This window comes from Eschrichtius robustus, chromosome 3 (genome assembly GCF_028021215.1).
Source record: "Eschrichtius robustus isolate mEscRob2 chromosome 3, mEscRob2.pri, whole genome shotgun sequence".
NCBI classification, from domain to species: Eukaryota; Metazoa; Chordata; class Mammalia; order Artiodactyla; family Eschrichtiidae; genus Eschrichtius; species Eschrichtius robustus.
Window position 1 is genome coordinate 50,906,886 of NC_090826.1, and position 24,118 is coordinate 50,931,003.

At 40.4% G+C, this 24,118-nt stretch overlaps 1 protein-coding gene across 10 annotated transcripts in view; it reads left to right on the plus strand.

Moving 5' to 3' along the window:
* FGGY (FGGY carbohydrate kinase domain containing) overlaps nt 1-24,118 on the plus strand; it is a 415,080-nt gene that overhangs the window by 284,625 nt on the left and 106,337 nt on the right. For all 10 annotated transcript variants that reach the window (XM_068539986.1, XM_068539983.1, XM_068539982.1 and 7 more), the window contains 2 exons: nt 8,409-8,470; nt 19,960-20,107. In XM_068539986.1, coding sequence (XP_068396087.1) covers nt 8,409-8,470; nt 19,960-20,107 — 210 coding nt within the window. The remainder of the gene's footprint in view (nt 1-8,408; nt 8,471-19,959; nt 20,108-24,118) is intronic.

Consider the following 24,118-nt stretch of genomic DNA (forward strand, 5'->3'; position numbering starts at 1 on the left):
AGGTAACCTTTATGCATAGTGTTGAGCTCCCTTTCTATGTCTCTCTCCTTTCTGAGATCTCCTTACCTTTTATTTTCTAGTTGCTATGGTGGCCTTGAACTCTGACCTCTCATTTCTTAGCTATGAAGACTGCATATTTCTATCTATCTGAGTATTAGCTGTCCTGCATGGCACTGATCAGGGCCTGCTCTCAGGCAAAAATCTGTAAAATCAAGAAACACATATAAAACTGTTTTTTCCTTCAATGTGTCTATTCCTTCTCAGTTTCTACCTGGCTTTGGTCACTTTCCAGTATCTTCAGAGAATTGTTTGATATATTTTGATCAGCATTTATAATTGTTATCTGGGAAAGAATTCATATGATAAGAACTATTTAGCCATTTTAAGGAGTGGAACTGGGCAGAGGGGTGGTGGTGGTGGGATGAATTGGGAGATTGGGATTGACATGTATACACTAAAATGTATAAAATAGATAACTAATAAGAACGTGCTGTATAAAAATAATAATAATAAAATAAAATTTAAAAAAATATATTTCAGATGTGGAAAAAACAATATACTGGCTTCAGAATTTTTAAAAAGGCAAAATTAAAATGAATAAACATTTAATCCAAAGTCTCCCAAAAAAAAAAAAAAAGAAGAAGTGGAACTCCTGACTGATTTCTTTTAAAGCAAATAAGATTACTTTTCTTCCCTGATTAAAACCCTTCTGTTGGCAATCTGTATGTCTTCTTTAGAAAAATGTCTATTTAGGTCTTCTGCCCATTTTTGGATTGGGTTGTTTGTTTTTTTGATATTGAGTTGTATGAGCTGTTTGCATATTTTGGAGACTAATCCCTTATTGGTCACAACGTTTGCAAATATTTTCTCCCATTCTGTAGGTTGTCTTTTCGTTTTGTTGATGGTTTCCTTTGCTATGCAAAGGCTTTTAAGTTTGATTAGGTCCCATTTGTTTATTTTTGCTTTTATTTCTTTTGCCTTGAGAGACTGATCTAAGAAAATATATTGCTACTATTTATGTCAAAGAATGCCTATGTCCTCTTCTAGGATTTTTATGGTGTCACGTTTTAAATTTAGGTCTTTAAACCATTTTGACTTTATTTTTGTATATGGTGTGAGGGAGTGTTCCAATTTCATTGCAGTCAGAATAGCTATCATCAAAAAGTCTACAAATAATAAATGCTGTAGAGGGTGTGGAGAAAAGGGAACCCTCATATACTGTTGGTGGGAATGTATTTAAATTGGTGCAGCCATTATGGAAAATAGTATGGAGGTTCCTTAAAAAGCTAAAAATAGCACTACCATATGATCTAGCAATCCCACTCCTGGGTATATATCCAGAAAAAAGAAAACTCTAATTCAAAAAGATACATGCACCCCAATGTTCATAGCAGCACTATTTACAATAGCCAAGACATGAAAACCACCCAAGTGCCCAACAACAGATGATTGGCTTAAGAAGATGTGGTGTATATATATATATATATATATATATATATATATATATATATATACACACAATGGAATATTACTCAGCCATAAAAAAGGATGAAATATTGCCATTTGCAGCAACATGGATGGACCCAGAAAATATTGTACTTAGTGAAGTAAATCAAACAGAGAAAAACAAATACTATAGCACTTATATGTAGAATCTAAAAAATAATACAAACGAATATATATACAAAATATAAACAGACTCACAGACATAGAAAACAAAGTTATGGCTTACCAAAGTTATGGAGGGAGGGACAAATTAGGAGTATGGCATTAACAGATACAAACTACTATAACCTAAAATAGATAAGCAACAAGGATTTACTGTATAACACAGGAACTATATTCAATCCTTGTAATAACCTATAATGGAATATAATCAGAAAAAAAAAACTGAATCACTATGCTGTAAAACCTGAAACTAACAAAATACTGTAAATCAACTGTACTTCAATTTTAAAAAAATCTTTCTGTATCCTCTCATTGTACTTAGAATAAAATCTAAAGCCTTTGCCATGGCCTGCTTGATTTTCTCCACTTTCTACCTCTCTATATCCTCATTTTATACAACTTTCCTACTTACTTACTCCAGTCTAGTCTCACTGGACTCCTGTCAATTCCTAGGACATATGAAGCTCTTTGCTACTACAGAATCTTTGCATTTGTCATTCTCTTTACTTGGAAATTGTTGGTTCTTTTTTTTTTTTTTCATGTCTTAGCTTAAATTTCACCCTCAGGTCTTTCCTGAACCCTCTATCTAAAATCAGTGTTCATATTACAGTAACTTATCCATTTTCTTCAAAGAACTAATCACTATCTTTAATTATTATATGTATTTGTTGACTCTATACGTCAATAGAATATAATCTCTGTGTGGACAGAAAGTACACCTGCCTTAATTGCTACTGAATCCCCTGTGCTTACTGACTATGACCAGAGCAGAGTAGGTGTTCAATTAACATTCATTAAATCTATAAAGCCTTATCAGGCTAGACTATATTTGAATATTGGGACACCCATTTTCCCTTCATAAGGCAGAGCTTTGTGAAAGCGACGACTTCTATTTGTCTTTGTATCCTGAATTATTAGAATGATGCCTAGCACAAAGTAGACATGTATCACGTTAGTTTCATGAATAAATGAACTAACAAACTGTAAAAATGAACAAAGCTACCAATTTTGATGGTGAATGAAATTGACTAAACTAGCCCTGCATTAAATCAGAATTGATCAACTTGTAAGAGAAATTGTCCTATGTAAAGCTTATATTAAAGTTGTAAAAAAAAAAAAAAAAAAAAAAGAACACAAAACACATAGTTTATATTTTCCTCTCAGGAATGTTTGTTGTTCCTAGGAACTGTTCAGTATTGAAACTCGCAGTCCTTTCCAGCAGTATAAAAAAAATTGTCTAGATTGGGCTTTCTTCTTTCATTAGATTTTCATGAGAATTTGAAAGCTGGGAAAAATCAGGCAAAATGTTTTTGCTTTGAGATAAGAAGATTAGGTAAGCAAAGAGTTGAAATAGCTTAGATGAGTAAGTGACATTACAGGTAAATACAAAAGGAAAAAAAGCAGTTGTCACAAGTGATGAACATTGCTCTGAGCCTAATGATTGTTTTACCTGTAAAGAAGGGAAAAGACAACCTCAAGACTAATAGATAGTCTTGGTGGCGCAGTGATTAAGAATCCACCTGCCAATGCAGGGGGCACCGGTCCGAGCCCTGGTCCAGGAAGACCCCACATGTCCCAGAGCAACTAAGCCCGTGTGCCACAACTACTGAGCCTGTGCTCTAGAGCCCACGAGCCACAACTACTGAGCCCACGAACCACAACTTCTGAGCCCGTGTGCCTAGGGCCCGTGCTCCACAACAAGAGAAGCCACCGCAATGAGAAGCCCGTGCACCGCAACGAAGAGTAGCCCCACCCCCACTCGCTGCAACTGGAGAAAGCCCGCGCGCAGCAACAAAGACCCAACGCAGCCAAAAATAAATGAATAAATAAAATTTTAAAAAAAGAGCAGATTGCTCCATCTCCTATTAAAAAAAAAAAAAGAAAAGACTAATAGATAAAACTGATTTTAATAGAGAAAAACCCATCATGCAATAAGATAGCTTTGTCTTAGCAAAATGATCATGGAACCTAAAATTCTTAAATTTTAAATTTGCCTTTGTGATGTGTTTTTCTTGCCTGTAAACTCTTTGCCAACGGTTTTGCTATCTCATGCAGTGCAGTTCTCTGTGTAATTTTACAAACTCTTTCCTATTTGTCGTATTAACTTATTCAGTGTTTTAGAGAGAGAATTAGAAATGGTCTTGTCCAAGGTCATGCCCTGAGCCAGAGTTGAGCTCAGGTCTCAGGAGTCCTTGTCTGCGTTCTCTCTGCCATATCAAGGGTCAAAAACGCAAATGCTTAAAGGAGTCAGACAGCATAAATGAATAAACAGACCAGGCAAAGAGGTATTTTTTTACTTCTACAGAGAAGTTTCTCTTTTCAGCTCTCAGTACTCTCGGGCTGAATTCCATGTTCCCTCCTTTGACAGAAAGATTGGCATAGAGAAATAGATTGCTACTACAAGTAAAACATTAGTGCCATCATGATGATAAATTGAGTGGTGGTGCCTCTCACAAACTGGAGGGTGCAGGCCTGGCTGAAGGGATCAGTCACCACTCAGCTCCAGCTGACCCTTGCCATGGGGGAATATGGTGACCCAGTGTTTTACGTTCACCAGTTCTTCAAGAGAAAATAAAGTCTGGACTTAAAGTGAAATCTCCCAGTTTTAAAATATTGGCTCATTTTTAAAAACATTATATATCCCAAATAAAATATATCTGTGGGCCAGATGCCACCTCATACTACCCATGTATGATCTCTGTGTTATACTGTATTGCATTTCTATTTTTCCCATGTTCCAAATGCAGGTGCCACCTTAATAAGGAAATGCCAAAAAAACCCCACAATTCTAGTTGTGTATTGTAAGATGGTCTTTTCCTCTTGACCCTGACCCAAAAGCCATCCTGAAGAAGGTCTGACTCCACCCAGCTTAAGCTTCCTACCTATCCAAATAGCTTGTAGCCTTTTCTGCCTACTCCTACAGCTGCCAGCTCTCAGAGCTGAAATCTGAGAAGATGGAGGAAACAAGAAAAGAGCCATAGAGTCAGGATAGTTCTGTCTATATATTTCTAAGGCAACCACTTGGCAAATATAGTTATTGTGGTCACACTTGTTATTTCATTGGGAAACAAATAACCACTTAATGGGATGCTGTGTTCTTCTATACTGTGCTAAATGCATTAGAGAACAGAAGTAGAAAGATCAACCCTTGGAACAGGCGCTCCAGACTTTTGAAATGAGTACTCAGTTATTTGACAAACTGGCTCCTTCTTTGTTAATCAGGGTGGGCCTTTGCCATCAGATGCTGTGGGAAAAAAAAAAAAAAAAAAAACTGCAGCTGACCTTTTAAGATCTTGTTCTTCCAACCATTTTTACTCTTTTGGTGGTACTTCCTTCTCTTTAATAATAGGTGTTATGATCTAAAAGCCACCTATATATCACTCACTACAACCTTCCCTGCAAAGCAAATTTTACTGTCCACATTTTACAGTTGTAAGCGAAGAGGCTCTGAGAGGTCAAGTAACTTAGGTAGCAGAGAATATAAGTATAGACCATGAGTTTTGAACCTAAGTCTGTTTCCAAAGCCCGTGTTTTCAGCTACTGTCTTAAAATGTGGATTTTATTATTATTCAGGTATGATGAGGCCAGCAGATCAGGAGATGATTGCCACTGAAAGGATAGTTTGTTACTCACAGTTCTCAAGAAGAGGGGCCCGGCTAAACCACGCAGGGCCAAATAAGAAGCACTAAGGTTGTCCCTAGTTGTCTGGTACCTGGCTCTGGGGTGATCAGAGCAGGGAAATAGAGGAGGTGGTGAGGAGGTGTGCTCTGTATTAGTTTGCATATGAAAGGCATGCTCACAGGCCAGTGGAGTCCTTTACTATCTCTAGGAATTGGCTAGCCCTGGAAAGGGCAGTCTCTCCAGGGTCAACAGGGCCCCAGATCCCAAAGCATCACAAATACAGAAAAATAAAAAGACATGATTAAAACGACCACATTTCCTTTTCTTAGACCCAAAAGTTCAAAGTCATCCTTTCACTCTGATTTTCTTACGCTCTGTAACTATTCCATCACTAAGTTTTGTTTTATTTTCTTCAAAATGTGTCTCATTCATTCTTTCGAGATGCCAGGCATTGTAGGCACTGAAGAATGGGAAATAATGAGGCTTTTGATTTAAAAGAGCTCAGAGCGTAAGGTAAGAGATAGACATATAAACTAATAGTTATAGAAGAACTTGATAAATGCTGCAATAGAGCAAGGGCAGGGGATATTCGTGCCTCGTATTCCCAGTGTCAGCCTCTGAGCCCTGTCCGTGTTTCCTACCCTCTGTGCCTAGTCCTCTCCCCATTGTACATACCCTACTGGGTTAATTTTCCTTAACTTGTCATTATTTTGCTCCACAAATCGAAATAATTTCCTGTGGCCTACAATTCAGTAAAACAATAGTCACTTATCTGACTTTTAAGAACCACTGTCTGTCCATACCCTCCTCATGCATCCATATTTTCACCACTTCATTTATTCTCTAATTTAACATACAGTTACCCTCTGACCATTGTGTGCCCCACACAAACAGACGCAAATATAAAGCGTGGTAAGTGCTCCCACGAAGTACATGGTATTCTGTGGGCATGTGGTCCATTATGGTTTGTACATCCCACATTTATCCAATAAATACTTATTGAGCATCTATAATATGCCAGTCTCAGGGCTAGACCAGTCTTCTTACTGTCTATACCCAGATTCGTCTTTCCATCTTCATATCTCTACTCATCACAGCCTCCTTTCTGGTATCCCTTGCCTCTAGCCCTTTAGTCCTCCAAACTGCCTGTTCTTGGCAATTATTATATATACAACTATATAATAATTGCCAAATGTTATATATACAACTATACAGTAATTGCCAAATTATTGACTTCTTGCTTTATGCTATTATGTATTGTATGTATTTCTTATTTTCCACTCTATCCCAGAGCCTAGTCCCAGTACCTGGTGCATTAGGCATTCAGTAAATACCAAATAACTGCATTCATGCATGTGGGACACATGCGAGCTTCTGTGCTTCCTCCGGGAAGCTCACTTAAATCTCCCTTCTCTGACCTCCTAAAGCACTTCCCATAGAAACTAGCATCAAATCAAGTAATGGCTTTAATTATCCATTATTGATGCCAGTGGCTTCATTGTGATGCTCCGACTGGATTGCAAACTCTTTCAGATCCAAACTGTGCCTTCATTGCAGTAACCCAAAACTGAACCTTCAGCAAGTAAATATTCAAAACCTGAATGATTTTCTTTCCATTGAAATCACCAGTCGCTTTGGTATTATTTTGAAACATTTCTGCAGCACTACACAAATGGAATTTGACAACTTATACCTGGAGGTTGCGTAGACAATGTGACATGGTAGTTAAGACCAAGGACTTCAGGTACAGAGAGACCTCAGTTTGAGACCTAGATCTGTCACTTACTCCCCTATGACCTTAGGCAAGTTATTTAATCTCTTCTGGTCCTGGTTTTCTCATCTCCATGGTGGCTAATAGTATCTTCTTCACAGGAGGGTTGTAAGAAATAAATGAGATACTGTATGTAAAATGCATGGCTTAGTATTGGTATATGGTAAATGAGTCAGTAAATTTTAGGTGATATCATTTATTCTGTTGTTGGCATTATGGTAGGCACACTCTACGTCGCAGAAATCCTGTTTTAAAAGGAGACTAGGACGGGGTTAGGGGGAGATGAGGTCGCTGAAGCTCAGAGCAGTTAGGTGACTTGCACAAAGTCACATAGCTAGTTAGTATCAGAGCCAGAACCCAGACCCAGCCTCGGTGTCTCCAGAACAAAATCTCGTCCTCTTTACACAGACCTGACGCTCAGGAAGCATGCTCGGGGAAACTCTCTCCATGAGGCCACAATAACCGGTCTGTTCGTAGTTTGAATGAAAATAAATAGGTCAGAATGGTTGTTTTGGAGATTCATGTAAACATTGAGCCGATACACAGATTAGGTTCAGGAACTCAAGCCCATTGTTGGGTGTGTTTTAGCAAGCAGAGTCACAGCATGGGGAAACACATCCCTTCCTGATGCATAGTGCATATTATTTTGTTTAGAGCCACCAAGTGGATTAAGGAATAAATCCTAGACGTGGAATTTCAAATGAGAAGATGGTTGTCTGCAGAGCTCAGACATTTCTGTCCTTGGAGAGCTCTGTCCCAGTTTCCCATGCGATAACTTCTCAGTCAGGGGAGATTCTCTTTTCAGCTCTGGGGCAAGTCTTTTTTGTGTTTTTTTAAACTGGGACTCCCTCCTCAAAGACTCTTTCACTCAGCTTCTCCATTAGTAAGACGCAGAGAATAATTCAGGGTCTGACATTGCCCTGGGGTAACAGCGTGGGGTAACGGGGGGGGGGGGTGATGATGTAATCCAGAGGTCAGTGCTTTTAACACCCAGGCCGGCCCCCCTCCACCCCATTTACCCTGAGTTACACCTCCTTCTCATGCCTCTGTCAAACCTCATTCTTGGACCTGATACTACCTGCTGCTACCAGTTCAGCCTTGGGAGTTTCTTTTCCTGCTGTTCTTCTCTTTAAACTCCTTTGTTTTATAAATCCAAGAGGCCAGCAGTTGGTTAAACAAAGCTAGATTTCTGAAAGAGCTGAGACACTCTTGCTGAGTTAGCATTTTAACATTCTTGGATCCTCTGTAGACAAAGAATTGAAAGAAACAGACATTTAAATATATCTTCTTCTGGCTTTAACATAGACTGGAGAAGCTATAAAATTGACCCATCTCTCTTGTTTTTCAGATAGATCACATGGTGCAGGGCCATGCTGCCTTCCCTGAACTACAAGCCAAGGCCACAGCCAGGTAACAGCTCTCTCTGTTCTCTACAGCTTTCCATGCCCGACCACACTGGGGGCACTGACTTTAGGCAGCTGCATGATTTTCAGATCCTGTGAGCAATGAAAATGCCTGGCAGTACTTGGTTATAAGACAGTCATCTGGATGATCCAGGACATACATGTATTAATTTTCAAAACAATCTAAGAGAGTTCACAAAGAAACTAGAGATCCTCCAAGAATGTGCCAGTAATCATGGTTGAGAAGCTCTGACATAGAAGAAAGAGCATGGATTTTTTGAGTCAAAGTTTCTTGGATTCAACTCCAGTTTTTCTGCTTAATAACTATGTGACCTTGGGCAAGTTATTCAACTTCTTTAAGCCTGTCTTTTCATCTGTGAAACAGTATAGTAACTGATAGGAGTGATTTCTAGAATATATTGTTAAGTGAAGAAAGCACAGTATATTTTTTATTTATTTATTATTTTTTTGGCTACATTGGGTCTTTGTTGCTGCACGCGGGCTTTCTCTAGTTGTGGCGGGCGGGGGCTGCTCTTCATTGTGGTGCGCAGACCTCTCATCGTGGTGGCTTCTCTTGTTGCAGAGCACGAGCCCTAGGTGCGTGGGCTTCAGTAGTTGTGGCACACGGGCTTAGTTGCTCCTCGGCATGTGAGTTCTTCCCTCACCAGGGTTCGAATCCATGTCCCCTGCGTTGGCAGGTGGATTCTTAACCACTGTACCACCAGGGAAGTCCATAACGGAGTGTTTATAATATACTCCTTTTTATGTAAAAAGAAGGTGATATAAGAAAATATATGTGTATCTACTCATTTATGCAAAAGAAATATAGGGAAGTTAAACAAGAAAGTAATAAGGTTGTTACCTATAGGAGGTGGGGTAGGAATGGGATGGAAATAATGGGGAAATGGGAACGGGGTAGTAGGAGGGAGCAGCACTTCTTTGAGTATACCTGTTTATATACCTCGTACTCTTAGAATCATGACGATGCTTCATGTCCCCCTGAAAATAAATAAAAGATAGATAGATGGATGGATGGATGTGTGTGGTGGGGGTGAAATACAAGCAGTGAAAAAAATGAACCTAGGGCTTCCCTGGTGGTGCAGTGGTTGAGAATCTGCCTGCCAATGCAGGGGACACGCGGGTTCGAGCCCTGGTCTGGGAAGATCCCACATGCCGCGGAGCAACTAGGCCCGTGAGCCACAATTACTGAGCCTGCGCATCTGGAGCCTGTGCTCCGCGCAACAAGAGAGGCCGCGATAGTGAGAGGCCCGCGCACCGCGATGAAGAGTGGCCCCCGCTCGCCGCAACTAGAGAAAGCCCGCCCTCGCACAGAAACAAAGACCCAACACAGCCAAAAATAAAAATAAATGAATTAATTAAAATACATAAATAAATTAATTTAAAAAAAAGAATTCTACTATTAAATTAACATTTAAAAAAAAAAATGAACCTATAGTATTAATAATAAATAACATGATCACACTAATGGGGGCTTGGGAAAGGAAAGAATTAACCTATGTAATTTCTACAAAATTATTAGCCAATATGCTTCAAAGATTAGGAAACTTAAGGAATTACTAAAGAATTGTCCCAGATTTGAGGAGACTAAGATGCTACTACATCTAGAAACAATGTATGATCATGGGTTAGATCTTGGCCAGAAAAAAGCACATTAGTGGGGAAAACTGTCAACATTCAAATAAGTATGGAGATTAGTAATAATACTGTATTTATGTTAATTTCTTAGATGGTGAGTATAGGGGAAGTCTGCATACTATTTTTGCAATTTTTCTGTAAATCTAAAATTATTTTGAAATAAGTTTGAAGAATAATTATTGAATGAATTTCATGATAATAATGCTTAGTGGTTGGGCTTTTTAACAAAAGTAAGGTATTTTATAATATTTTCAGAGAAACCCCATTCATGTAGCTAGTACCTGGCAAAAGGGAGATAGTCGAAGGTGGAGGTTACTATCCTAGATCCTGGAGCCAAATTGCCTGTCTCAGCCGCACCCTTTAGTAGCTTGTTACCCTGGGCAATGTACTTAACCTCATTGTGCCTTAGTACTTCACTGTACAGGAAAATAATAATAGTAAACACCTCATAAGGTTGTTGAGAAAATTAAATGAATTCAAATAGTGTCTGGGATATAGCAACATTTGCTGAGCTATAATAAGTATTCAGTAAGTGGTAGTGGTAGTGATAAAAGCTGTTGTAGTTACTCGTACTAGACATTTCCATTCCACCAAGGGACGTCTGTTCTTATGGGGAGGCACACCTGCACAGAGCAGAATGAAGTGCATACTGACTAGAATATAAACACTGTGTCGTCAGGGTGTAGAGAAGGATTGATCCCACCAAGGAGTTTGAGAAAAGTTTCATAAGCTTTCCCTTCTAGGAGTCTCTAGTTACAATGTCATTACCATCTACAGGGATCATACCACTTAGCCAGTAACTAGCACTTTAGTTGGCTTAGAGACCACATAACCTAGAAGAGGGATGCCTTAACCTCAGATCACCAGGGAACCCCTTAATTGTGTGCAGAGTTTTGTTGATTATATACTTAACGCGTACATTTCTGGGAAGAGGGGCCATAGCTTTTATCAAATTCTTGAGGGGATCCAGCATTTTAAAACCTCTAGCCCAAAGGAAAGAGCACAGATGTAGAGTTTAGAGGTCTGGATTCAAATCTCAGCTCCCACATACATAGTTGTTTGAACCTTAGTTTCCTTATCAGAGTATGGGATAGTAGACATGAGAGAACCAGCCATGGATAGCTCTGAGAATTTATTTTGAGTTTACGGAAGCAATGTATTTGGAAAGGCTTTGTAAACTGTACGATGACAATGACAACAACCACTACTACTACTTCTACTGCTATTACTAATGATTATAAAAGAGGCGGACATTTTGGAGGGGATTGTTCTAGGGTTAAGCAGCAGATGTCAGTCATCCATCACCTGCCTACCTTCTCATGGAGTAGCAAGAACACTGGACTAAGGTCTTGGCTTCTGGTACCAATTCTGCCATCAATGTCTTGGTGACTCAGTTTCCTCACCTATAAAATTACAATAATCCTACCCTGCTTAATTCATTTTCCAGGTGTTATGAGGATGAAAGTAGACCATGGAAATGCCAGTCTCCGAAGATCTTAAACCTCAACGCAAATCTAAGGGATAGGTTAGACTTTGCAATGAAATACTCAAAATGTCCAGAACTTTCTTCTGTAGCTGAACCTCATGTGAGTAGTTTTGATTGAAAATAGGAAGAAAGGGAGGATTTATGGATTAGCATGTAAACCCAGAGAAACAGCAGCATAGGGTGGTCCAGAAGCAATAATTTATAGAATTCAATCTTAGAGTCAGACTGGATTTACATCCCACGTCTCTTCACATGCCAGCTGACTTCATCCCGCTTTCCAACTACCTCTCTGTATTTTTCCCTCTCTTTAGAGCTAAGTTGCTCCAAAGCATTGCCTGTACTCTTGGTCAGTTTCCTCACTCCTCGCTTGCCCACTCCAGTTTGATTCTGTCACCATCGGCCCCTGAAACGTTTAATGTTCAGGTCCTCGGCGACCACAGGATGTCTTCCAGTCCCCCTCCTTGAGCTCTCAGCTCCATGTGGCACCAATGATCACTCCTTCTCCTTCCAACACTCTCTTTTCTTGGCTTTCCAGAATGTCACCCTCACCCAGTTTTACTTCTGTATCTCTGACTGTTTCTTAATCTCCTTTTCAGGCCTATGATCCTTTTCTCTATCACTAACAACAAAGTTCATCACAGCTACATTCTTGGACCTCTTCTCTCTTTGTGGTCTTTCCCGTGATCCCATCTACATTCTTGGCTTCATTTCCTTCTATATTTTGATGACTCTCAAAATTTTATCTCCAGTTCATATACTTAGTGGGCATTCAATATTGGTTCTCTTCCCTTCCAATTTCTTTTTATTGTCTTGCAAAGGAAAATGTGTCTCTATCTTATCAGGTCTATAAATAGACTATATCAAGACTAGCACTCACTATGCTTCAGATCTTAGAAATAGGAATAGTTGTTATTAAGTGAAGTTAGTTATTTGGAAGGGACAACAAATCCCTTGGAATCAAAAACTGTATGCCTCTTGTGGTACGACTTAGTGCTGTCTGCAAACAGCAATGCAGGTCACCCCTATCTCAGAACTTAGCATCAGCAAATCCTATTTGAAACCATAGAAACAAGTGTTGATAAACAGATTGAGTATTTTATACTCTTGATTTACTGTAATCCTTCTAGGCTTCATCCTGAAGAGAAGCGTTCTGTGAGCTTATGAATTAAGTAAACAATAACTAGATGTACCCATGCATGTAAATGGCAACTGGAGTCTCTTTCTATGTAGGGCCAAATATCCAGAGATGTTACTGCGTAGCCAGAGATCGCCTTCCATTGATTATAACTTCAGCTCTTTTCCTCTAAACTGCCCATTATTGTCTTACTTTTCTTAAAGAATCTTTACCAGTGGTTCAGAATGAGGTTATGGTGATGGCACGGTTCGGTGGGAAGATGTTGGCATAATCCACAAGTGCTGGATTCAAGGTTGACAGCAGAGCCAAGGTTAAAATCCAGGTCCTCTGACTGTCTGATGAGTGTCTTATGAGCACTTAATGGTATAACAGTGAACAAAGAAAAAAAAATCCCTGTTTTCATGGAAATTGTGCTCACGCACATACACACACATATACCTATATGTGAGTGTGTGTATGTTTATGTTTGTATGTATGGAGAGAGAGAGAGAGAGAGAGAGAGAGCGAGCGCACATACTCCAGGAATTGGTAAGCATTCTAAAAAAAAAATAGAGATGAGTAAGGAGACATAGAATGATGAGAGGTGTTGGAGTGACAGATGGGAACTATTTCAGGTGAAGAAGCCATCCTTGATGAGGTGGCACTCAAACAGGACTCTGAACTGAATAAAGAGAGAGATCAAACCATGGTTATATGGAGGAGATCCCTTTAGCCCAAAGGAACAGCAAGTCCCAAGGCCGGGAAGCAGCAGCCAGCTTGGCAAGCTCAGTGGACATTGTAAAGGGCACTGTGACTGAACCAAAGTGGGAGGGAATGGGGGACAGATGAGAGCTAAAATTTAGCCAAGGGTCAAACCATGCGGGTCACTGTAGAAAGCTCTAAGACCACTGCACTTTATTCAAGATTTTTGTTTTTGAGCAGATGGAAGACACAGTCAGATTTACCTTTTAAAAGGATTACTTTGACTGCTCTGTGGAGAATAAACCAGACCATTGGTGGGGACGGAGGGTCAGTGGAAGACATGACTCCTGACCTCAGCAAGTTTATGGTCTACTGGAGGAGGAGGACTGGAGACAGAGAAGCCCAGCCTGTTCTGAGCTCCTTTTACAGCGGTCACTGCAAGCAGTGGTCATTTCTCATTGTGATTCTCTTAATTTCCGGTCTCTCAGGGGTGCAAGGTTCTGCTAATTCCCATCCTCTCTCTCAATCTGTCTTTCTTTTATCCCACTTTCCCTGGAATGTTTTGTTATTCCTTTGAGAACAATCAACTTTTCTTGATATGATTTATTCTTCAAACCTCTTTTGCTTCTGTGATTTCTATAATCCCACTGAGGATCACTTTAAAAATGTACTGGTCCCCCATATGCCAAATCTCAGGGTATATCTAAATCTTCCCATTAAAATCTGTATAAATCCCGCCCCCCCCAAGAGCAAGAAAAGGAGAAAGAAAGACCAAGAACATTTTTTAAGAATTTTCAGTGTGCCTGGCACTGTGCTTAGTGATAGTTTTATATATATATATATAATCTAATTTAATTCTAGTTGAGGAAATGAGTATTATAGGGACTCCACTTCTAAACATTGTTTTCACTGTGCATTCTACTCTTGTGTTCTCAGATTGTTCCCTTGGCCTTTATGGCTTCTTCAACCTTGGTGCCTCAGTCTGACAACTGGGGCCATCAGTCTATCCACAAGTATTGACTTAGGCTCCCCTGAGCTAGGGCAATCATAGAACCAGGGTGATGATATTAACACCTTTCATCCCCTAGGGTGTGCCAGGATAAACGGTAAATTCTTGATGTCTCTTGGATGAGAAATGTTTTTCTAAATAGACGTAAGCTGGATATTACAATGCCTTTCTTTGGCTTCCGTTCTACAGGCAAGGGTAAGAAAGTGTTCAGGGCACTGGGGTCCTCTCAAGAAGACTGAGGGCTGTGCTGGCTTAGGAAATCAGTTCTTCATTTTCTGCCTCTCAGCAGATTCACTGTAGCCCAGCATAGTGCCTGGCACATGGGTGGAAGTGCAGGGTGGGGTGTCACAAGATGCTTATTCCTTTTCTCTGCCCCCTTCTGTGGGATATACCAGCACGCCTGGAGGGTTGTGTCCATACGACTCCAGAGATCTACTCTTTTAGCAGCTGTACTACAATGAGAGGGAGAGGTAAAAATAACCTCTAATAGTCCATGCGGGATCAATATTCATACATTCTACACTTCAGTAACCGTGTTGAGCACCTGGTGGGATGCATAAGATGTGACTCTTTCCCAAAAGGAATTCAGATTCCAGCAATGGATACAGATAAAATTAAGAGGCAATTATCATACAGTGGAGGAAGGGCCATTCATTCATTTGATGGCTACTCTTGGGTGGTTCTGTGTGCCAAGTTCTCTGCTAGATTCTGAATGTATACTGGTGATGGTCTGCCTTCATGAAGCTTAAAGTCCAGAGGAGGCCATAGGCAGTTAACAAGTAAATGAACCCATAAATAAGTCTATGGCGACCAAACATGATATGAAAGAAACTAACAGAGTACGATGATAGAATATCAGGGAAACCCCATTTAGATGAGGTGGTCAGGGAAGCCCTAGCTGATGGAAGCACAGTTAAGATCTGAAGGATATAAATGAGCTAACCATGTGGAGAGCAGAAGGGAAGAACACCGAAGGTTACCAAAGGGGAAAGGTTACTAAAGGGGAAAGGGGGGTCGGAGGGATAAATAACGAGTTTGGGATTAGCAGATACAAACTACTGGATATAAATAGATAAACAATAAAGTCCTACTCTGTGTGTGTGTGTGTGTGTGTGTGTGTGTGTGTGTGTGTGTGTGTGTATATATCTGAATCACTTTGCTGTATATCGGGAACTAACACAACATTGTAAATCAACTATACTTCAATTAAAAATAAAAAGATGAGTCTAGATCAGTGATTGCCATAGGCAGGTAAAGAAGATAAGGAAGAGAATTCTAGGCAAGAGGGAGAAGAATAGGCAAACATTCAGAGGTTAAGACCTGCATATTTTGAAAAATTAGGAGTAGTTTAGTGTCACGAGAGCATGATGTGTACAGGGGTGAAGAGGGATGAAGAGTGGAAGGCATGTCTGTAACATGGTACAATGTAGGGAGAGCTAGATAATGAAGAACATTATGCCAAACAAGGAAGTTTATGCTTTATCTTGAGGACAATGGGGAGGAATCACTGAAGGTTTTAGATAGGTATGGAGTCATCAGAGTTGCATTTTAGACGAACCACCCAGGAAGGAGTGCAGAAAACCTAGTTGGAGGGGACACAATTTCAAGACAGGAGATAAGTTAGAGGGCCAGTCCTCTAATCCAGACATTTGAAGAGGGCCTGCGTAAAGTAGTAGCAGTTATGAGGGGGAAAAGCATGCTGGTTAGAGGAATATTTAAAATAATAAACTGGCAGAACCTGGTCCAAAATTAAATTTGGAAACTGAGGGAAGGAGAGGAATCAAGAATAATACCCACTCTGACTCTGCCCCCAAAATGGTTGCTTGAGCAACCACTTAAATGAGATTGCCTTTGGTCAAACCAAAGAGTGTAGAAAAAAGAGTGAGTATATCAGAAAAGATAATGTGTGTCATTTTAGACATTTTTTAATTGAGGTCCGTTTGGGCATCCAGGAGGAAGCATTTAATGGGTGCTTGGATATTTGACATGGAACTCATCATAGAGAAATGAGCAGGAGATAAGGGCATATATTTGGAAGTCTTCAGCACTAGCTAGTTAACTGGAGCCCTGAAAGGAAGATGGGATCATCCAAGGGTATAGAAAGAATGAGAAGAGGGCCAAGGACAGGTCTCTGGGAGTCTTCATATACTTAAGGGACAAAGAGAGGAAGAGAACCAGCTGGAAAACCAAAAGGGTATTGTCGCCTGGAAACAAGGGGATGAAAACAAATTAGTAAGAAGTGACCAAGTGGTACAAAATGCAAAAGACAGTTCAAGTAAAATAAGGCAAATAATGGTCTATTGGAGACAGCAACAAAGCAGGGATTTCTCCTCATGGTGGAGCCAGTCTCAGTAGAATGGGGCGGGCAGAATACCTATTGCAGTGGGTCAAGGAGGAACTGGAGATAGTGTGGAAGCTTCTTTTCCAAGACTTTCTCTTACTCCTAGAAAAGGCACAAATTCTTCTGTTAGACCATGCGTTCTGATTTGGGGTTTGAAAGTATGGTCACCATACTTTTGGGCATCCTGTGAATCCAAAGAATTAAATGGTTTATGGAGAAGGAAAGTAGAGATTCCAGGGGTGTAGTCTGCATTGAAGATTGTGAGCCATAAAGTCTGAAAAAAATCTTCCCTGACTCTAGAAGTGAATTTCCTGTGATGGAAAACAAGAGGGAACTATTTATTGATCAGCTATCATTTTATAGTACTCAGGACTCCATATTTAATCTTCATAACAGCCTATAAGGTAAAAGTATTAGCCCTGATAGCAAAAAAGTAAACTAGGCTTGGAGAGGTTTAGTGTACCTGGTCAGCCACCTGGTATACAGTGAAGTCGCTTTGTGATTCTTGAAACTGTATTTTCTTCTTCATACACAACAGGACTAGGAAAGCAAGGATTTCTCTCTCTAAGAGAGGATAAATGAGTCTGGAGTTCATGAAAAAGAGGGAGACCTATCACTAGGAACAGTTAATATGTGATTCCCGAGCTGGAAGAGGGCAGACCGCCATTTGAGAAAGAATTGATAAAACATACAAACTGAAACAAAGTCAAAACCAAAAAAGGCACCATGCAAGGTTAAAATTATGTGAATAATGATGTGCATTTGTTATTTTAATGTTTTCCAAGTGCATTTCATTTTGAATGATATACTCAGATAGCGCACATGGAAGGGATAATTGAAAAAACGTGCAGGAGAATGGCTGCATTCAAAGAATAAACATACAGCTGCGAGGAGGTTAGGAGTCAAAGGGGTAAGCATATGCCCCATCCCCCAGGGATCTCATTAGTGCACGAGTGACCGTATATGTAGAGACTAAATGAATCTCACTGTTTGCAAAGACCCACAGTAAATGAGACAATGACAAATCAATAGTAATTAGGCCGATAGGTTCTTATTGACCCAGATGTCTGAAACCAAATGCCCTGCTCTGAGACTCCTTGAGAGACAAAAGATTTATAGACATGTGCTTCTTTTTTTTTTTAAATCCCTTTACTCTAAGTGCAATGATGCTCTTCTGAAGTTCAGTGTTGCTAGAATTAGTGCAGACTCTTGACTTCTGGCTGGAAAGGATGTTTTTGTGGCCATCGCTGGCCGTGTGATTGTGTTGGACCAGGAGCAGAGAGAGCTGGGAGATAGAAAACCAGGGTGTGATCGTATTCTCCCCAGATATGTGGTTCTGGCCCTACCTTCTGTGGAGACCTCAGAGGATCCTTTCCTAACGCTGTCACAGAATCATTCTAAAACAGAGTTTGAATGTAGGGCTTTGACAAATAATTCCTGGCTGGGGATACAGAAAACACATGGCTTCAGAATCACAGAGAGGGTTTAACTTTGGACTCGGTCACATGTCTGCACTCCTTACTCATCCCCTCTGTAAAGGGGTGTGAGCGGTACTCGGCTCACTGGGCTATGTTTGAAGGCCAGAGGAGCAAGGAGCCGCAGTTGATGTTACTCTGGTTGGTGAGCCTTTTCCCAACAAGATCTTCATCTTTTACTACAATGTAGGGTCAAAGATTTTTACAGACAGGAATGAGGAGTCAGGGCAAGAAGCAAGGAGAGTGCCTGGTAGGTAGGACTGCCCTTGCCTCCGCCCAGCACACTTCTCACACTCACACACATGTGCACACACACATTCTCACACTTACACACATACACGCACTTACATAGAACAGTTTTGTTTTTCTATATTTTCTATCTTGGAGTTCCACATGAAGTTTTATTTAATAGGTGTTTGAAAACCACTACTCGTTTGTTTCTTTCTTTACACTTAGTTTAGAAAACTTTTAGGAATTTCATGGGATCCAGAGGGACACTCACAGCGTCACAAAACTAGAACTAGAAATCGCTGAGCTGCACTCCTAAAACATTTTAAATGTAAATAATAAATATTATCTTATGTATCTTAGATATCAACCTCCCTTGGTCATTGATCTCCTATACTTTTTTCCTACTATTATTCAAGCCATGTTTAAGGCTGTGGTTCCAAGGGGACCAGTGGGAAGTGGCATGGGATGCCAACCCACTTTCTTCTAGAATTGTCAGTTCAAGAGAAGGAGGCACCTTTAAAGAGGGGAAGGGCAACGAACTTCTGTGTCATGCAGTGAGATTTCACCCAGTGAGGTATTTTATACCCATTATATGTATGGGAAAACTGAAGTTCAGAGAGGTTAAGTCATGTTACCCATGTTACCCATGGGTAACCCAGCTAGGCCTATGTTACCCAGCTAGGACAGGTAGAACCAGCATCTGAATGCAGGACTGCCTTGACTCCCAAGCCCATCATCTCTGTCTCCCTCTCAGGTACATAGACTGAGAGAATGAGAAAGGTCATCTGACTCTCTCATTCTACATGTGAAGAAACGAAGGCTTAAAAAAGAGAAAGAACTAGTGCAATGTCGTTTGGTAGGTTTGGGCTGGAAATCAAGCCTCCTAACTCCTGATCCTAACTGCATTCACTCCATCATATCACTGCCCTTAGCAAACTCCTATCCTGAGTCCGGGAACCATCTCCATTCACCAACATATTATTATTATAATTAGGAATACTGATTTTTAAAAAGCCTTTACATATGTCCAGTAGTGTACATTTTGCAAAATCCTGTGTCTTCATCTACATAGTCTCCTTTGATCTTCACAAAACCCTGTGAGATCAGTTGGGCAGGGATTATGATGGTTGTTTTTACAGATGCAAAGAGAGTGGTTCAGAAAGTTTGAATAACTTTCTCACAGTAGTGGTTACACACCTACAATGGAGTAAAGTGATTCTTGGATCTGGTCTTCTGAGTCCAAACCTTTCCACCTTCCACAAGTACAGGCCTCCTATCCTTGATGAGAGTACAGCATGATTTGAGAGTGTGGTTTGCTGATTTCTATGGGTTGGGGGTGGTTTTTTTGCTGAAGCTTTTTGGACCCTGCTTACTTTCTGGATCTGATATGGGAGTACAAATGATTTCTTTCTACAAAGCAATTTGCTCCCTGACCCTACCCCCCGCCCCCCCTTTTAAAAACAAAATCCACTTCTCTTCCAGATGCCAGAGTATATATGCATATTTGAACAGTCACCTGGATCTGATTAAGAAGGCTCAGCCCGTGGGCTTCCTCACTGTTGATTTACATGTTTGGCCAGATTTCCATGGCAACCGGTCTCCCTTAGCAGATCTGACACTAAAGGGCATGGTAAGTAACAGTCAGTCCTTGCACGAAGGTGAAGGCGGGCCAAAGGGCTACAGCGTTTGAAAGAAACAAAGTGAGGAGGAGGCAAAAGAGGAAAAATAAACAAAGCCGACCAACAGCCCACTGGTTTCTTGCAGATGCATTGCTGTCGTGAAGGTTCTTGCCGCTCCTCAGGATGATCTGCTGGAAGTTCTCATTGTTTCTGAGCCACCCTTGAGAGCGTTCAAAGCAGGATTTCTTACTTGTAGCTACTGCTGCCTCTTTGTCCCACGGAGCGGCTGGAAGTCGCGAGCCCCTGCCTATGTAATCTTTGTATTTACATCAGTTTGAAGAGTCATGTTCTCCATCTCCATCTCCAGGCTGCCGGGTGAATAAGTGGTAAATGTTACCACCTATGGTCTAGCTTACTGCAGCCACCCATCTGCCTAGGCCCTGAGTCAGGGCTGCTCAGAATGCATGCCAACGTTATTAGGGTTTCAGATAAACTCTGGTAAAAGTAAAATAAAATTAATAACTTACGTTGGTGGTGAAATTCAGCTCTTAGTGACCTTCAGAGTCACTTCTAGTGCAGATATTTGGGGCTGGAGGGGCCAGGATGACCTTGGTGGAAGAGCTCACAATCACCTAAGCTAAGAGATAACATCTTGATGGCCAAGTGAAATCGGTTGGCTAAGAATAGCTTAGCCACAGAGAATTGTGTTTGAGGATGGATGAAGCATGTGAAAGCTAGGGAAAAAGAGCTAAGCTACAGTTCCAAGAGGCTAGGAGAGACCACAAACAAGAAAAGAGGCCGTGAATTCAGAATTCAGATGTCAAGAAGTAGAGAGCAGAGTGTGAGGTGCATCATGGCGGGGGTGTAGAATGGAGGCCATGAGCAGTGCAAGGTTTATGCAGTGCGTGACAGTGGAGCAGGCCTGCTGGCTTGAGGAACTTCAAAACTTAACAGGCTTTGGCTTTGTGATTAATTCTATTGAGAATATTTTAAATATTTTTATGAGGCCAACAGAAAGACCCAATCTTTATTTTCATTACCTACTTGACATGAGCAACTTCTGCTAATAAAAGGGAGTCACGGTTGAAAGAAAAGAAATTGGACATAGCGAAAGTGATGTCTGTCCGGAGTCCATGAAGCGTGCCCACACAACAAATAATGGTCTTGGCCTCCTGTTTGGCCCATGGAAGCAGAAGAGGAATGTCTGGAGAGGGCCACGTGGCCACAGGCTATAGCTAGAAAGCCGTACTTTCAGGTAACTGGCTTTCTGGGTACAAACAGAGGTTAGGGGAAGCACACATTTTGTATGAGTACAAAAATCCATGTCTTAATTAGAGACAAATATCTAAAGCCAAATATAGGAGACACTTAAAATGTTAAAGAAGTGAAGAAGCATGACCAGTTCATAAAATGACCCCCAAACAAAGCAGGGTTGTATTGTAAAATGATTGCGGCTCTGAAGTCCAGGGCTTGGATCTGGAGTCCTTCCTTTGGGGTCCTTTCCTTGCCAACACCTGCTGTACCAGCTTCATCATCCAGCATGGCAGGTGCCATGGCTTCCCAGTGGCTTTTGTCTGTTTCTTAAAACCAACCCTGACATCCAGAAACTTAAGAATTACCGTCATTAGAATTCCAATAAGGGTAGCCCAAACACAGACTAGAATGCCAAAGGAAACAATGGAGTGCTTTTAAGAGTGTCTGTCTCATTAGAATAAGTATGAATAAGTATGTAATCACCAAAGGAGACTTCTTGCACAGGGACATATGCCCAATGGTATTAAAAATCCTGGTATATTTATCTTTTTAAAAGTTCTGTTGTTTTATAAACATACCTCATACATCACCTGATGTTTCTTAGCAGTGATTTCCCTTAATAACTGCCCTTGGGTTAGCCTTACCTTTGAATAGCTGTCATTCGATGAATTTACCTCACAACACTGGAGGGAGAAGATGACCTAGTTAAGATAGAAGGAAGGAGATTCTGGGCTAAAAATTTTCCCCAAAATCTCTCTTTTTTTAAAATTTTTATTTTATATTGGAGTATAGTTGATTTACAATGCTGTGTTAGTTTCAGGTGTACAACAAAGTGATTCAGTTATACATATACATATATCTATTCTTTTTCAGATTCTTCTCCCATTTAGGTTATTACAGAATATTGAGTAGAGTTCCCTGTGCTGTACAGTAGGTCCTTGCTGATTATTTTTTATATAGTAGTGTGTATGTGTTAATCCCAGCCTCCTATCTTGCCTCCCTCGCACCTTTCCCCTTTGGTAACCATAAGTTTGTTTTCAAAGTCTGTGAGTCTGTTTGTTTTGTAAATAAGTTCATTTGTATCATTTTTGTAGATTCCACATATAAGTGATATCATATGATATTTGTCTTTCTCTTTTCGATTTACTTCACATAGTATGGTAATCTCTGGGTCCATCCATGTTGCTGCAAATGGCGTTATTTCATTCTTTTTTATGGCTGAGTAATATTCCATCGTATATATGTAACACATCTTCTTTGTCCATTCATCTGTTGATGCCGTTTAGGTTGCTTCCATGTCCTGGCTATTGTAAATAGTGCTGCAATGAACATTGGCGTGCATGTATCTTTTCTAATTATGGTTTTCTCCAGGTATATACCATATATATCATATGGTAGTTCTATTTTTGGTTTTATAAGGAACCTCCATACTGTTCTCCATAGTGGCTGTATCAATTTACATTCCCACCAAAAGTGTAGGAGGGTTCCCTTTTCTCCACACCCTCTCCAGCATTTATTGTTTGTAGGCTTTTTGATGAAGGCCATTCTGACTGGTATGCGGTAATATCTCATTGCAGTTTCGATTTACATTTCTCTAATAATTAGCAATGTGGCATATCTTTTCACATGATTTTTGCACATCTGTATGTCTTCTTTGGAGAAATGTCTATTTAGATGTTCTGCCCACTTTTTTTTTTTTTTTTAAAGGATATTTATTTTACTTTTTTTTTTTTTAAAGGAATTCCTTTATTTTTATTTTTTATTTACTTATTTATTTATTTTTGGCTGTGTTGGGTCTTTGTTTCTGTGCGAGGGCTTTCTCTAGTTGCGGCAAGCGGGGGCCACTCTTCATCGCGGTGCGTGGGCCTCTCACTGTCGCGGCCTCTCCCGTTGCGGAGCACAGGCTCCAGACACGCAGGCTCAGTAGCTGCGGCTCACGGGCCCAGTTGCTCCGCGACATGTGGGATCTTCCCAGACCAGGGTTCGAACCCGTGTCCCCTGCATTGGCAGGCAGATTCTCAACCACTGTGCCACCAGGGAAGCCCCTGCCCACTTTTTGATTGTGTTGTTTGTTTTTTTGATATTGACCTGCATGAGCTGTTTGTATATTTTGGAGATTAATCCCTTGAAGGTTGCTTTGTTTGCAAATATTTTCTCCCATTCCATAGGTTGTCTTTTGTTTATGGCTTCCTCTGCTGTGCAAAAGCTTTTATGTTTAATTAGGTCCCATTTATTTATTTTTGTTTTTATTTTCATTACTCTAGGAGGTGGATCCAGAAAAACATTGCTGCGATTTATGTCAAAGGGCGTTCTGCCTAAGTTTTCCGCTAAGAGTTTTATAGTGTCTGGCATTACATTTAAGTCTTTAATCCATTTTGAGTTTATTTTTGTGTATGGTGTTAGGGAGTGTTCTAATTTCATTCTTTTACATGTAACTGTCCAGATTCCCCAGCACCACTTATTGAAGAGACTGTCTTTTCTCCATTGTATATTCTTGCCTCCTTTCTCATAGATTAATTGACCACAGGTGTGTGAGTTTATTTCTGGGCTTTCTATCCTATTCCGTTGATCTATATTTCTGTTTTTGTGCCAGTACCACACTGTTTTGGTGACTGTAGCTTTGTAGTATAGTCTGATTCCTCCAGCTCTGTTCTTCTTTCTCAAGATTCTTTTGGCTATTCAGAGTCTTTTATGTTTCTATACACATTTAAAATTTTTTTGTTCTAGTTCTCTGAAAACTGCCATTGGTAATTTGATAGGGATTGCGT